The 15884-nt window shown below is 53.8% G+C and overlaps 2 protein-coding genes across 2 annotated transcripts; both read left to right on the forward strand.

Moving 5' to 3' along the window:
* The first annotated feature begins 4987 nt into the window (after nucleotides 1-4987).
* Nucleotides 4988-11493, forward strand: P170DRAFT_233870 (uncharacterized protein). The gene is made up of 4 exons (XM_024842913.1): nucleotides 4988-5260; nucleotides 5344-8302; nucleotides 8426-9762; nucleotides 9842-11493. Exons 1-4 carry the CDS (start codon nucleotides 5255-5257, stop codon nucleotides 11369-11371), a joined length of 5832 nt encoding a protein of 1943 aa, XP_024702373.1. The 5' UTR covers nucleotides 4988-5254; the 3' UTR covers nucleotides 11372-11493.
* Nucleotides 11494-12529: 1036 nt separating this feature from the next.
* P170DRAFT_477928 (putative cora family metal ion transporter) lies at nucleotides 12530-15389 on the forward strand (the record flags this gene model as incomplete). Its single annotated transcript, XM_024853513.1, has 4 exons — nucleotides 12530-12936; nucleotides 13020-14984; nucleotides 15053-15255; nucleotides 15319-15389. The coding sequence occupies 4 exons, from the start codon at nucleotides 12530-12532 to the stop codon at nucleotides 15387-15389; spliced, it is 2646 nt and encodes an 881-aa protein (XP_024702374.1).
* Nucleotides 15390-15884: the final 495 nt, after the last annotated feature.

Consider the following 15884-nt stretch of genomic DNA (forward strand, 5'->3'; position numbering starts at 1 on the left):
AACAAAGAAACGGCAACTCCTACGGACCAGCCAGAGCCAGTAACGGGCGAAGGGCAGACCCAGGACATCAAGTCGAGCGCAGCAGTGGATGACGATCTCGCGCACAAGGGTCAAGAAGAGAACACCGACAAGAGCGTTGCGGAGCCATCCGAAGAGGTTGAATCGGCACCTGTGTCATCGGAGCCTGTGCCCGAGGTAGTTCCTGAGCCTACGGTTACTGAGTCTGGCGAAAACGACGTGAAAGAACCAGAAGAGACTCATGCGCAAGATGAGGGAATCCCAGAGAATCTAACTAAGTCCGAAGAGCCAGCCTCCGAAGCCCCCGTCTCCACAGTGGCCTCTCAAGCAGTTGACCCTCAAGAACATGCCGTGAAAGAGATCTCAGAGGGGGTAGCTGAAGAACAACCCAAGAAGAAGGGCAAGAAGAGCAAGAAGAAGCGCAAGTCGACCGTTTCTTCGCCCGAACCTTCAGCTGAGCCGGAGAAGGATACCGAGGCCGAGACAGCCAATCCCGAAGACCCTGTCCTGGTAAAGGAACCCGCCGACATCTCGCCCGCAGACCAAGTTGGTGAAGACCAGGTCCCCGCAGTTGTTGCTGAAAGCCAAGATGTCAGCGAGGAGCAGCCCTCTGGAACCAAAGAAGAGGAAAAGTCTACACCCGTCTCCGCGGAAATCGAGATAAATACCCCGGTGGTGGAGTCACTGAGTCCTGAAACCAACGATGCCGAACAGCCTGTGCCCGAGTCGAAAGCGGTTGAACCTGAACCCGAACCTATTCTTGAGCCTGAGTCCCAACCGCAGCCTCAGCCTGAAGCCGTAGAGGAGAAGGAGCCGATGAGCAAGAAGGACAAGAAAAGGAAGAAGAAGGCAAAGAAACAGAGTGCCGCCGCGGTCCCGGATGAGAATGACAATTTGGATCCTGCTCAAGCTAAACCTGAGCCCGAGACTGAGACTGCAGTCGAGCCCTCCCTGGACACCGCTGCCGCCGATACATCTAGAGACTTGGATGCAAATGCTTCTCCTGAAGCCAATGTTCCCGAAGAGAACCAGGCGCTTGTTCAAGAGAAAGGAGTCGAAGGCGAGCGTGCTTTGGAAACGGCCGATGCATTTAAAGACGTGGATGTGGATGCCTCTCCGGAAGTCAATGCCCCCGAAGAAAACCAAGAGCCTCAAGACAAGTCAGCGGAAGACAAGCCAACGGCTGAGACGGCTGTAGAGGACATGGAGAACATCAAGGTTCAGCCTCAAGAAGAGCCCAAGTTGGAGCCTCTAGAACTGCCTGAAGAAGAGCCTCAAGAACAGCCTCAAGAACAGCCCGCAGAGGAGTTCCCGGAGAAACCTAAAGAAGAGGCTAAAGAGGAGCCCAAGCTGGAGCTTCAGGAACAGCTGCAAGAGCAACCAGGGGAGCAGCCCCTAGAACAGCCTACGGAAGAGTTGAAGGAAGAGGATCCGGAGGAGCCTAAGTCGGAACCTTTGGAGCAACCACAAGAAGAACATGTGGAGCAACCTGCGGAAGAGTCCAAGGACGAGCCCAAAGAAGACCAAACGCCGACCGAAGCCGAGGTTCTAATGACCGCTGCCCAAAGAAAGAAGGCGAAAAAGCAAAAGAAGAAGAAGGATCGCCAATCCGCTTCCTTAGAGGAGACGGCCCCAGAGACGCCTCCTGCCGAGGTACCTGCAGAGGCCGATCCTGGTTCTACTGCTGAGCAGGCTGCTGCGACTACCGATATTCAAGAGGTTGAAGCTAAACAGGGCGCTTCCGATGAGTTGCCAAAATCAGACGACATGGCAGAGCAGCCGAAAGAGGAGACATCTGCAACCGTTGAATCCGGCATTCCGACTGAGGAGCCTGTCCCGTCTGGTGATTCTCAGACTAAGCCTGAGCCTGAGCAGGACGAAAACACGGATGCTATCAAGGACGCTACGGCCACGACCACGGACGAGCAAGAAAACGTTGAGTCTGCACAGGAACAACCTACAGAAGAGGCATCTACTGTCCAGATCCAAGAGCCCCTCTCAGCACCCGAGGACTCCACGAATACTGAGCCCCAAACTGCCGATGGAGATCTCAAAGAGGAGACTGCTGAGGCTAGTGCTGAAGAAAAACAGCTCGCAAAGGTGGATCCCGAAGAGCCTGGAGTAGAGGTGCCTAAGGATGTTGTGTCGCCAGTGCAGGAACCTGCCAAGGAACAGACCCAAAAGGAACCTGTACAAGAGCCAGCTCAAGCCGAAGAGGTCAAGGAAGAGCCACTCAAGGAACTAGACCAGGAAGAACCCGTGCATGATCCGGCTCTGGCAGAAGAAGTAAAGAATGAGCCAACTCACGAACCGGCACAAGAGGAACCCGTACAGCCAACGCAAGCAGAAGAACTGAAAGAGGAGGCCGCCCAAGAGCAGGCTCCAGTTGATCCGATCGGCACGGAGACCCCTGAGCAGGTAGATGGGGAAGACAAGACCGCCACTGAGAACGATGCAACGGAAACTACACCCGAGGAGTCTCAGCCTGAACCTTCTACCAAGTCCAAGAAGGCAAAGAAAAAGAAGAAGAAGACTCAATCGGGCCAGGCTACTCCAGAAGGAGTCAAGGAGGCAGTGCAGGATGAGCCAGTGGTAGAGAAACCAGTGCAGGAACCAATGACAGAGGAACCATCGCATGAGACCTTAGCTCAGGAATCCGACCAGAAGCCGCAAATGCCGGACATACCTGAAGAGGAGCAAGAGAAGAGCCAGCAGATGCCGGAGCCAGCTCTTGAACAGACTCCCAATGACCCGATCAGCACCGAAGATTCCGCCAAGGTCCAAGCCGAAGAGGATTCTGGCTCCTTTGAGAAGGAGAAGAGCACCTTGGAAGCTACGCCCAAACCAACCCAGCCCGACCTTCCTGAAACGTCCAAGAAGTCGAAGAAAAAGAAGAAGAAGTCCCAGTCAGGACAGGCTACTCCGATTGAAACAGAAGAGGTAGCTCGAGAGGAGCCAATGAAAGAGGAGCCGGTGCAAGAGCCGGTGCAGGAAGAAGCTCAAGCACAGGCCCCAAGTGACACTATCACGAGCTCTGAACAGGCCCCAGGTGAAAACGATACTGCAGCCGCTGAGAAGGATGTCACGGAAACGGCACCTGAAGAGGCTCAGCCTGACACCCCTGCACTGTCAAAGAAGGAGAAGAAAAAGAGGAAAAAGTCCCAGTTAGGACAGGCTACTCCCATTGAAGCAGAAGAGGTAGCTCGAGAGGAGCCAGTGCAAGAACCGGTGCAGGAGCCAGTGCAGGAGCCAGTGCAGGAGCCAGTGCAGGAGCCAGTGCAGGAGCCAGTGCAGGACGAAGCCCAGGCACAGGACCCAAGTGACGCGATCACTAGCTCTGAGCAGGCACAAGGCGAAAACGATACTCCAGCCGCTGTGAAGGATATCACGGAATCTGCACCTGAGGAGGCCCAGCCTGAAACCCCTGCACTGTCTAAAAAGGAGAAGAAAAAGAAAAAGAAGAAGTCTCAGTCTGGACAGACTACCCCGATAACCGAGGAGGCTTCTGAAGTGGTTCTTGAGGCATCACCCGATGCAAAGCAAGAATTTTTCGATGCTTCTGAAGACAAGCGAGATTCTCCTGTTTCTGAGACGCAGACTCCCGCACCTGAAGAGCCAGCTATTCCTGAAGAATCGGCTCAAGAGTCCAAGGTCGAAGAGCCTCGAGTTGAAGAAGCTCAGACTGAGAATGATTCTAAGGCCGAGGATCCCAGAACTGAGGAGCCCAAGGTCGAAGAACATCAGGCTGAAGAAGCTCAGACGGAGATGGAGCCTAAGACTGAGGAGTCCTATGTCGAGGGGTCTAAGACTGGAGAGGAAATGCCAAATGAGTCCTCTGGGCAGACTGAATCGACAGACCCAACCGACTCACAGAACCCCCCTGAGCCAACTGAGTCTGCCCCTGTTCCCGAGTCTATTGAAGAGCCCCAGCCCTCTACTTCCAAGAAAAAGAAGAAGGACAAGAAGAAAAAACGTCAGTCCATTTCTACAGATGAGGGCCAGCCTTCTCCTACGACCGAAGAAGCAAGCGAAATTCCTCTTGAGAAGTCGCTGGAACCTGAAGTATCTCCTGAGCCCGCACAAGAGGTATCTCCCGCCGATGCCGACAGGTCTGAAGAAAAGGCGGCATCCGAGGATCTTGCTCAAGAGATCAAGGGAAATGACACCAAACCTGCAGAGTCCGCGGAAGTCGAAGAGACCGCCAAAACCCCAGAGCCCGCCGAGACCCAAGAGACTGTAGAGATTCCTGAGGCTGAGCCGGAGCCTCAAACCGTGTCCGCCAAGAAAAAGAAGAAAGACAAGAAGAAACGCAAGTCCGTTAGCTTTGCCACGGATGAGTCTCTAGCACAAGAATCGGAACAGTCGACATTCGAACGTACAGAGCCAGCGACAGAAAATATTGAGTCTTCGAGCAAGCCTGATGAGCAAGGCCCCGAGGATGCTCCCAGTCAAGTGATTCAAGAAGGTCAGGATGTTGCGATGATGGATGAGCCTCAACATACGGACTCCCCATCTGCCGAGCCCGCCCAAGAAACTGCCGCTGCCACTGATTTGGAGGATAAGAAGCCCAGCGAGGAGGCTGTTCCACAAGAAGAGCCTCAGTTGCAAGCTGAGCCTGAAACTGAAGCACAAATGGGCGCCACGAAGTCTTCTGAAGATCTTGCACCTGTAGAGGAAAAGGCAGTTGATGAAGAATCCTCATATCCAACGCTAAAAGATGACTCCCTCGGCGATACTCCGGAGCTCTCTCAACCCAAGCAAGAGGAGCCAAAGAAAGACATAAACACTCCGGATGAGACTGAGCAATCGCCCGAAGTTGAAACCCCTGTCACGCCTACTGCTCCCGAAACAGAGTCTCAAGCTGCTGAAAATGGTGTCGAGGAAATGGCTGAACCTTCTAAATCCAAAAAGTCAAAGAAAAAGAAGAAGAAGGCTTCGGCAGTAAACGAAGACCTGCCTGCAGAGACTCCAGAGCCTATTAGCGACAAGACTCCTGCAGAAACGGAGAAGGATACTGAAATCCCGGCTCCTGAGGAGGCCGCCGCAGAACCCGCTGCAGAACCTGCCGCAGGCTCGGAGAAGCAAGAGGACGATGAATTCGCAAACATGTCCGCCAAGGAAAAGAGGAAGGCCAAAAAGAAGAAGAACCGGCTGTCCAAAATGAGCGAAGTCGAGACTCCCGCCGAAGCCGAACCCTCAGACCCTCCCCTTGAGACGGCAACTGCACCTGCTGAAGATGACGGTAAAGACAATCAGTCCCACGACACCGGCGTACATGGCAAGAACGATAAAGATCTGACTTGGACTGATAAAGTATCTTCGCAGGTAGAGCAACGGTCACCGACTCCACTCGCTGACACTCCCCAACCCGTGCCTGAACGAACCGATCCCGATTTGTCATTTGCATTGCACGGTGATGAAGAGAAGAGTGTTGCTGATAATAATGATGGGGGAGGCCAACAGGGCCAGTCATCCGTTGAAGCTGAAAAGAGAGAGGAGAAAATTGTCGAGGCAGAGCAGGAAACCGAGCCCACAACGTCTGCGGCGGATTCCGAGAAAGCAGGCGCCGATGCGACCGAGGTTCTAGTACCTAAGCATGAGGAGGGAGAAGGACCCGTGGCCGAACCTGCAGTTATCGAGGGATCTGAAGATAAACCGAAATTGGAAACTTCAGAACAAACCCCGGCAGCGGAAGAGCCTGTTCAGGCAGAAAGCCAGGATACAATTGAGACACCACCCATCTCTGGCGAAAAGGAAGAGGACTCAACGACTAGTCCAGTCACAACAGTCGAAGATATTGTTCCCCAGCCTACCGGCGATAAATCTGTGGGTGAAACAGCAGAGACAAGTCAGACTGTCCCACCAGAGACCGATTCTCTTGAGCCCGCTGCGCCGTCACGAAAACTGAGTAAGAAGGAGCGCAAGAAGAAGCAGCGCGAGGCGCAGAAGGCAGCACTGCCGAGGGAATCGGATACGCACGACCCTTCCGAGGACACAGTTCTCCCTCCTTCTGATGACCGTGAGCAGCCAATTGATTCGGGGGTTTCAGAGGCCAAGAAAGACACAGAGACTTTGCCTGAAGCATCCGTCCAAGAGCTTGAGGCGTCAAAGTCACAGGAACATGTCGAGGAGCAGCCTACTTCTGTCGAGGGCACATCACCTCCTTCCCGTGATGACCAACCAATTGATTCAGCTATTTCCGATGACAACAAAGACGCGGAGATATTACCTGAAGCACCTGTACAAGAAGCCTACGAGAAGCACGAAGAAGAACAACCTGCCTCTGCAGAGGGCAAAGAAGAGCCTGAAGAGGTCAAGGCGGCTCCGGAGACGGATGCGAACGAAGTATCTTTAGACTCGAACACTCCTATCGCTGCCGAGGAACCCCATGGAGTTGATACGACAAAGACTCCTACTCCAGAAACTACAGAAGGGGAGATCCTTCCTGAGAAAGAAACCAAGGGCCCTGAGACCGTGACTTCAGGAGAGAACAAGAGCGAAGACAACGAAGCTGCTCAAGAAACAAAAGAACTACCTCAGACCGAAGATGTGTCGGTACCGGTCGAAGCTACAGTCGATGAGGAAAAGCCAATTGAGACAGAGCCTGTCGAGCATGTGCAATTACCTGAGGCGGACCATGCGCTACTTTCCAAAGAGAAACAACCTACCCAGGAGGAGACCATTCCTGTCCCTGAAGAGGCTTCTAATGAGCAGGCACAAGCGGCGGATGCCAAAGCTCCCGAAGAAAGTGTCCCTGCGGAGCCATTAAGTCGGAAGGAGTCCAAGAAAAAGAAAAAGAAGGCAAAGAAGGACAGTAAGAAACAGTCGGACGAGGCTTCTTCTAGTCCTACACCTCTCGAGACCAAGGAAGAAGGCGCTGCCGATACTCCCACTGGAGAGGCAGACACTGCATCCGCCCTGCCAGTTGAAGAACCAAAGACTGAACTGAAGGAGCCTGAAATGTCATTGGAGGGTACGTCAGCGGAAACTCAAGAATCTGAGCGAAGTGTCGAACCAACCCCTCTTCCGGAGGCGCCTCTTCCAACAGACGAATTAGCCCGAGAGGTGCCCGCAGACACTCAAGGCCAAGTCATCCAGGAGCCCATTGAAGAACAGCACGAGGCGTCGCGAGGAGATGAGGGCGTCACGGGTGATGAAAAATCAGCTCCGGTGAAGAGTGAAACTGCTGGGAAGGACAATGCCAACACCGCTGAACTTCCAGTTGCCGAAGAGTCTGCAAATGTTGAATCTGCAGAGCCTGTCTCTAGAAAGCAGTCGAAGAAGGACAAGAAGAAGGCGAAGAAGAAGGCTAAACAGGAGGTTGAGGAGATATTGCCGCAGTCGGAGCCAGCTCCAGAGGCTACCGAAGAGTCTATCGAAGAGCCCTCTGCGGTTGAGAAAAAGGAGGTGGAGAATCTGGAATCGGATGCTGTGCAGCAATCAGAGCCCAAGCATGAGACAGCACCAGAGGCTTCTCAAAGTGTCATCGAAGAGCAGCCTGCTCCCACGGAAATACCAGTAGAGGAAGTCAAACCACAGGCATCGGAACTGCCTGAACCTCTGCCAGAGGTTTCCAATGAGCCTACTGAACAGCGACCCAGCGCCATTGAGACAGCGAAAGAGGACCTGGAGCAGCAGCCAGCTGAACAGCCTATGCTTCAGCCTGAACCAGTGCTCGAAGCTCCTAGAGACATCATCAAAGAGCAACCTGCCATTCCGGAATCAGCAGTAGAGAAGGTAAAGCCTCAGGAGACAGAACAACCCGAGCCTGAGTCAGTTCTGGACAATGTCCGGGGGATTGTTCAAGACGAAACGCCGAAGGAAATCGGGGAGATGAGAGATGAGCAACCAGAGCCTGAACCAGCTCCCGATGCTACGAAGGAGCTTGAAGAGCAGCCACCCGTTCCGGAAGCAGCAGCAGAGGAGGTAAAACCACAGGAGGCCGAACAGCCCGAGCCTGAGTCGGTCTCAGAACTTCCTAAGGAAATTGTCGAAGAGCAACCTGCCACCACTGAAACGCCAACTCAGGATCCGGAACCACAAGTCACCGAGGAGTCCAAACCGGATGAGAATCCTCCTTCGCGGACATTGTCTAAGAAGGAGAAGAAGAAGAGACGCAAGGCCAGCCAGAGCCAGGAGGCCAAATCATCGGAAGCCGGGGTCCCTAATGAACCGACAACCGGACTCGTCTCTAAGCCAGCCCGTGCACCGGAGTCGGAGGCGTCAGACCCAAAATACTATTCCCTTGATGGTGACTTCTTGCCGTCCATTGATTGGGAGAAAGGTAAGACCGATTCCAACGAACCATCTCCTCAGTCGTCGCCTGAGACTGGCCCTGTTCCATTTGAGCCAGGCATTGCTGAATTCGACGAATCTGCTATTCCAGAAGGTCTAACCATACGAGTAGAGAAGTCGGCCGCCACCAGAGGAATAGAGGGAGCATCAAAGGGACTGGGGCATCAAGTAATGAGCTCTATTCCTGAAAAGCGAAGCAAGGAAGAGCTTGATGTTTTACCACACAAACAAACCAAGGTCTCCAGCGTGTTCCCCGACCTTGAACGAGACTCATTCCAACTTCCCGCTCCCATTCAATTGTCCCAGCCAGTAAAAGATGATGCCGAGGATGAGACTGTCGCCCACAAGCAGGTCTCGGAGGCGTCTATTCCCACTGCTGATGACCAGGTTAGCGGGTACGCCCAGGAAGATACTACTTCCCAGGGGCTACAGACGGAGCCTAAGGATCGTGAACTCTTGAAGGATTCTACTCACGATGGCCGTCAATCTACTTCCATCGAAGAGCCATCCGTGGATTTCGAGGCTGAACAATCAGGCCAGAAGCCGGGAGAAAGCTCTCGTTCAATCGCAACGCAACTCCCAATCGAGCAGAATACCGGTGTTGCAGAAACCAACCAGACAAGAGGCATCTCCGATCCATTCGCGGGCAGCGAGGTTCCTTTATTCGCACCGAAGCCCGTCCACGAACTCCCCTCCTCTATCTTCGGTCCCTACGATGAAGAACGACGACAGCCTAGTCCTGAATCCTGCGAACTTCGGCGCAGTCCATCCATTCACGGACGATCCAACCATCCTCCCCGATCATGGAATCTAGAAAACGCCGCTCAGATCGCAGATCCCAGAACACCGTCGCCTTCCGGGCTCGGTGGTCCCCTAGGAACCGCCAAGGAGATGGGTTCGCCTCCACGGACACCGCTACAGACCATTACCGAACAAGAGCCAGGGGATGGCAGCCGGGGAACCACGGGCCGTGAGCGCGGTACGCCCCGTCTGGAGATGAAGCCCGAGCATATACTTCCTCGACCTGAAACGCCCGTACGCAAGTTTACCGACAACGCGTTGGCTCGCCAAACGTGGCCTACACCGGAGAAAGACACGCCCACCAGCGAGGATGGGGGAGAAATGGCCGTGAAAAAGCAGCGACAGGCCGGCAAGAAGATATCGGCGGACGTATTACAGACGCCGGAGCAAGGCATGCCGATCCTGAGGCCGACCGACAGCGTGAACAGCCTTCGGAGCGCGCAGAGCCAGCGATCGCTGCGACGAATGAACCGAAGCACTAGCGGCGATTTGCGGGCGGCGGCCAACCAACCGCCTGCGCCCCAGCCTCCTCCTGCGTCCCCTCCTCAGCCGTCCGACGTGAACTTCGAGCGCATCGCTTCCTCTTCCTCCTACGACCCCGTCACAGACAAGGGCAAACGCCCCCTGCGCACCATGACGGATGTCTTTGTAAGTTCTTTATTTCCTGGATTGAATTTGCTACAATCCATTTTTGATGATCAACAATGCTGACGAATTGTTTGTTTAGGAGGGTTGGGGAGAGACGCCGAGCTCGCCCCGGTCGCCTAGCCGACCGCCCAGCGTCCGGCACCGTCGCAGCATGCAACACCTCCAAGAACTCGAATCTCGTCTCGACCAACTCGTGTCCGAAAACCGCCTGCTTCTCGCCGAGCGTGAATCCGCAGAGGAAAAATTAAAGAAAACCAGTGTCGCTCGTCGCCGGAGTGACCATGCCCTCAACACACGCGATGCCGACCTGCGGGACAGGGAAGCCGAGGTGGAACAGCTGAAGAGTTCCGTGGACTGGCTTCAGAAGGAAGTCTCCCGATTGAACGACGAAAATGAAGGGCTGACCGCATCCAATTCTCGCCTTACTGCCCTTCATGCGACCGAGATTCAGACGGCGCGAGAATCATCCCTTCGCGAACTGGACGACTTGCGCCTCCAAAACCGGCAGCTGTCGAAGAACATGCAAGACAAGATCCGACAAGAGATCGACACTGCCTTGGCTCAGAAAAACATGGAACTGCGCCGACTACGCGAGGAACTCGAGAATGCCCGCGACAAAGTGAAGGAGCTACAGCAGCAGATCGCCGCGTCGATGAACGAGAACGTCCTGGTATTCCGCGACGAGGACTACTTCGACGCTGCTTGTCAGAAGCTGTGCGGCCACGTGCAACAATGGGTACTACGATTCTCCAAGCACTCCGACCATCGTCGCTGCCGCAAGCTGGGTGACCTTCAAGACGAGAAGATTGCCGACCGATTTGACAACGCCATCCTGGACGGCTCGGACGCCGATGCATACCTTTCCGACCGAGTGCGACGACGCGACGTGTTTATGTCGGTTGTGATGACAATGGTGTGGGAGTTCGTTTTCACGCGATACCTGTTCGGCATGGATCGGGAGCAGCGACAAAAGCTCAAGTCTCTCGAGAAACAATTGACCGAGGTTGGCCAGCGCGGCGCCATCCACCGATGGCGTGCCACCACCCTCACTCTCCTATCGAAACGTCCCACCTTTTCGCGTCAGCGCGACAACGACACCGAAGCTGTCGCATTGGAGATCTTCGATACCTTGTCGCGCCTGCTCCCCCCGCCTACCCACGTGGAGTCTCAACTCCTTGACTCGCTACGCAAGGTGCTCCGGGTTGCAGTCAACCTGTCAATTGAGATGCGCACGCAGCTCGCCGAATACATCATGCTGCCGCCGCTGCAACCCGAGTACGACACGAATGGCGACCTGGCCCGACAGGTTCTCTTCAATGCATCTCTCATGAATGAGCGCAGCGGCGAGACCACTTCGAACGAGGAGTTGGAATCCCAGCAGGCCGTCGTCCGAGTTGTTCTATTTCCCCTTGTGGTGAAGAAGGGCAACGATACCGGCGAGGGTGAAGACGAAGTGGTGGTCTGCCCGGCGCAGGTGCTTATTGCCCGTTCCTTCAAAGATAAAAGGGTATCGAAAATGATGAGTGGGGACCGCATGTCCCTGGATGCCAACAAATCCGTTCACAGTGTGGCCCCGTCATCTAATATGGACATGAGCAATGTGATCTGAGGCGTCACACTCGGATCATGAACATGACGTGTCCACGGGATCTGCACTGACAGTTGTTGGTGTCCAATTTTTCTATTTTTCTTCCTTTTCTTTTCCATTCAATCTGGAATGGTGATGGACCATGTCCAATTTTACGGATCACAAAAATTAGTACTGGGTAATGAATAATTCTGCGAGGAACCGGCCCACGGGTCTGGTCAATTTGGTTGTTTTTCTTTTGGTTTTCTTTCTGTTCCATTAACGATGCTTATGATGATGCCAACATCTAGAATTGATGATGTCACGGCCCTGTCCTTTTTTATTTTTATTTATTTTTCGATTCTTTTGATTGGGATCTGCATGTACACGAGATATGATTTTTTCTTTTTCTTTTTTTCCCCCGATTTTTCTCTTATTTTTTGATTGCTTTCCCTCGCCCCAAGGATGGAGAGAGGTTCATAATCGTTGTTGCCTGTATGTAGTATGTACCTATACCAAATGTTGTTAGTTCCAATGGCTGTTTCTGCGCGTACCAGGTACGGACCCTCTCGAGTCTCGATAGGGCGCGACCTTCCCGGGGCGGCGGTGACCTCATGTGTAGCCTGAGGCCGCCACCCCACGCGGGTCGTTGAATCATTCGTCGGCCTCCGCTGAATCCTGACCGATCTTCTCCAACAATCCAATAACCGCCGTTCTAGCTCTTGCAGCTCCCGCCTTACCTCACTTCCTCCTGTCTGACCTACTCCTTTTCAACTAGCTCGGGATTTTGACCATCGCTCACCGTGAATTCCTTGTTTCTCATTAGTGTCTCCGATGTCCAGACTCTACTCTAGGTCGCCACGCACATTCGGCCGGCTAGTTGCGACAATTCGCCCTGCACCTCGATGAATTGTCCGTAACCATGCTGAAATCTGCTACGTTCGACCTGCTGTAGCTACATGGACGTTAGGATTACACCTTGCCCCTTTTTTGCCCCGTTTATTTGTATTTCTCTCTCTTTTTCTACTGGCTATCATTTAATGCGTCCCTTTTTGGGCTGCCACCGGCAAGCTGCGTGTACTGGGGCTGTGTGAGATAAGCGATTTGGACCTCCATCCATACGCCAATTATCGTGCGGACTATTGGTTTTAATTTTCCGGTTTTTGTTTTATTCATTTTTTGTTATTTTATTTTTCCAACATGTTTCCATCGCCGTCTGCATCGAATCCATCGCCTTCCACTCCTAAAAACCCCTCCTTCAATGGCCGGCCGAGCGGTCCTCGACCATCCACCACGCGCGATTCGGCCAACTCCGGAGCTGGGAACTCGGAAAGGAGGCAGGATACACCTACCGAATCTACCGTGACCACCGGTAAATCGTCCAAACGAAAGAAGAATCGTCATCGAAAGCGTCGGAATCGTCGACAGTCATTCCTCGGTCCCGAGGAATCGCCTTCTGTCGTGGCTCCCGCGTCCGTCCCCGAGACGGAGGGTTTAGCTCCGATGGCCACCGATCAGACCAAGTCGCGAGCAGCTCTTCCGTTCTATAAGCTGGGAAGAGATTTAAGCAGTACAAGTTTGGAGAGTGAGGCCTTGTTGGATCATCGGTATGCTTGGTTTCTGGGGATTCGATGTTCGGTTTATATAGAAGGTCTTGTGACTAATTTCCGTCCATGTGACTATTGTACAGGAACCAGCCTTTGATGCGACCCCGTCGAGATAGTCGTCTGGCGCAATCGTTTCGTCCGGGAACCTCGTTGACTGGGTATCACCCTGGCGATTCCAACCCTCGATTCCCACTGTCGAGTGCTTTGCGTGGTGGCGATGATAGCGATGGCGCCGAGGCGGTGGACGACCGGACGCCATTGATCAGACCTGCCTCGGAGCACAAGCCGATTCTGCCGCGATACGGGACCGATTCAAAGTCGAGTCCGTTTTCCTTTCGCCAGAGACGGAAGTCTACTGATACAGCATCATCCCGGTGTTCACCGCGTGCCATTACGAGTCCAGCGTTCCCGGAGGCGGATCGTGAATATGACATCAATAATCCGCCGTCGATACCGACAACCCCGAAACTGGGCCCGGAGCTTGGTTACGACGATGCCGTGGTGACCGGGACGGAATTCGGTTTCTCACTCGCCCAGTCCATTGATAACCGCAGGGACTCGATGCACCGGCCTCATGACATGGTCATTGATATGGACGATGGCAGACAGGGTTCACCGCCATCGCCTCATTCTACGCAAGATGCCCTCCGTCGACGAAGAACACTCGCGCCTGAAGAGGATGTTTGCTTCCCGGTCGAGGAAGCCTCCGAGCTTGCCGACGAAGATGGACCAAGAATCCCTCGCGATGAACGTCGGAGACGACGGCGGCGAGAATGGCCCGACCTATCCGTTTTGGAGGAATGGAGTCGTGGGGAGAAAGAGGAACGGACGGGTGACTTTCGGACGAAGAAGATCAGCGAACCTATGCTTATCGAGGGCCGTTTGCGTCCTCAATATCGACTATGGCGCCGTGATGAGGACGATGTCCCGTACCGATTTACATATTTCAATGAGGAGTTCCATAGCACGATCCATGCACAGACGATCTCGGAATTGGTGCAGCCTGGAGGTAGCTTCCGAGAGCTCTTCATCCCCAACCCACCCGAGCTGGAAGATTCGTCCGATGACGAAGAGGAAGAGGAGCCCGAAAATCACCCCGTTGGGGAGAATGCGGCGGCAACCAACATCCATAATCTTCATGCCGCTAACGAAGGGGAACACATGGCCCCTACCAACGGCAACAATCATGAGAATGCGAATGATCGCAAACAAGTTCCTCGGGCCTCTATTATCAGTGAAGCTGTCTCCGACGCACGTACTTCGGCGGATGTATCGCCTGCGCGCCGGCCCCCGCTGATGCCTCCCCCCAAACCGAAGCGCTACGGACCTCGACCAACCTTCTGGCTCGACGTTCTTTCCCCGACGGACGCTGAGATGCGCGTGATCGCGAAGGCTTTTGGTATCCACGCGCTCACCGCCGAGGATATCATGATGCAGGAGGCTCGCGAAAAGGTTGAACTGTTCCGCAACTACTACTTCGTTAATTACCGTACTTTTGAGCAGGATGTCAATAGCGAAAACTATCTGCAGCCAGTCAATATGTACGTGGTTGTGTTTCGAGATGGCATCATCTCGTTCCATTTCTCGCAGACGCCTCACCCGGCCAATGTACGGCGGCGCATCCGACAGTTGATGGACTACTTGATTCTCAGCTCCGATTGGATTTCATATGCGCTGATCGACGACATCACGGATGTTTTCGGGCCCTTGATCCAGTCCATCGAGGACGAAGTCGACGAGATTGACGAGATGATCATGAAGATGCATTCGACGGTTCCCGGGGCAGGGTCCAACGACAAAGATGAATCCAGCGGCGACGAGTCCAACACGGTAGCGCCGGGTGAGATGCTGCGACGAGTCGGGGTGTGCCGCAAGAAAGTGATGGGAATGTACCGCCTGCTGAGCAACAAAGCCGACGTCGTCAAGGGGTTCGCCAAGCGGTGCAACGAGCAGTGGGAGGTCGCTCCCAAATCCGAGATTGGTCTGTACCTGGGTGATATTCAGGATCACATCATGACCATGACCAGTAGTTTGACCTACTACGAAACGTGCGATCCCGTTTTCTTGTTTTTGTCTTGATTTGAGGTGGTACAAGTTTACTAATTTCTTTTTCCAGGCTTTTGTCCCGCGCTCACTCCAACTACTTGGCACAGATCAACATTCTGATGAACGAGCGCCAGGAGCAGACTGCCGACGTGTTGGGCAAGCTGACCGTTCTGGGAACGATTGTGTTGCCGCTGAATATCATCTGCGGTATGTGGGGGATGAACGTCAAAGTGCCGGGACAGGACGTGGACAGTTTGTCGTGGTTTTGGTCTAGTAAGCGAACCCGTTGTCTCGAGTGTGCCATGACAGCATATGCTAACGAAGGACGGTGTCTAGTTACGGCGGGACTTATACTGTTTGCCTTTGCTTCCTTCCTTATTGCAAAACGAGTCTACAAAATTGTGTAGATTGCCGCGTGGTGGTTCGTGTCGAGGATTATTATATACCCTATACCCCCGAACTTTGCTTCTACTTTTGTATTTCTTTTGCTTGGTGGTTCTGGACGGGGAATCTCTGGTTATGTATATGTGCTGCCGATTAGATTGGCTGGGAAATTCAGTCCGGTGTACAGAAGGGATGACGGCTGTAGTTCTACGCAGAGGGAGAAATGAGAATCGATCCTTCCCCTTGGATGAGGTCATCATGATGCCGCGGACGGCTCGTACCGGGCGGCGTAACGGCGTGACCAGGCCCGACCCTCGCCGCCACCACTTGGACGCGTAATCTTACGGCAACGGCGTCACAGACGGTACCCGCGGCATTTCCAGGCATTTCCAGGCAGCCCTGCCTTCCGACTCTTTTCTTCCTTTGTCCCTCGTCTTTCCTGTCATCTCCTCTCCTCTTCCTTTCTCCCTCGTCTGCATCTGCATGCGGTTGTTGCATTGACCGTCCATTTTGGAATT

This window comes from Aspergillus steynii, assembly GCF_002849105.1.
Source record: "Aspergillus steynii IBT 23096 chromosome Unknown P170scaffold_6, whole genome shotgun sequence".
NCBI classification, from domain to species: Eukaryota; Fungi; Ascomycota; class Eurotiomycetes; order Eurotiales; family Aspergillaceae; genus Aspergillus; species Aspergillus steynii.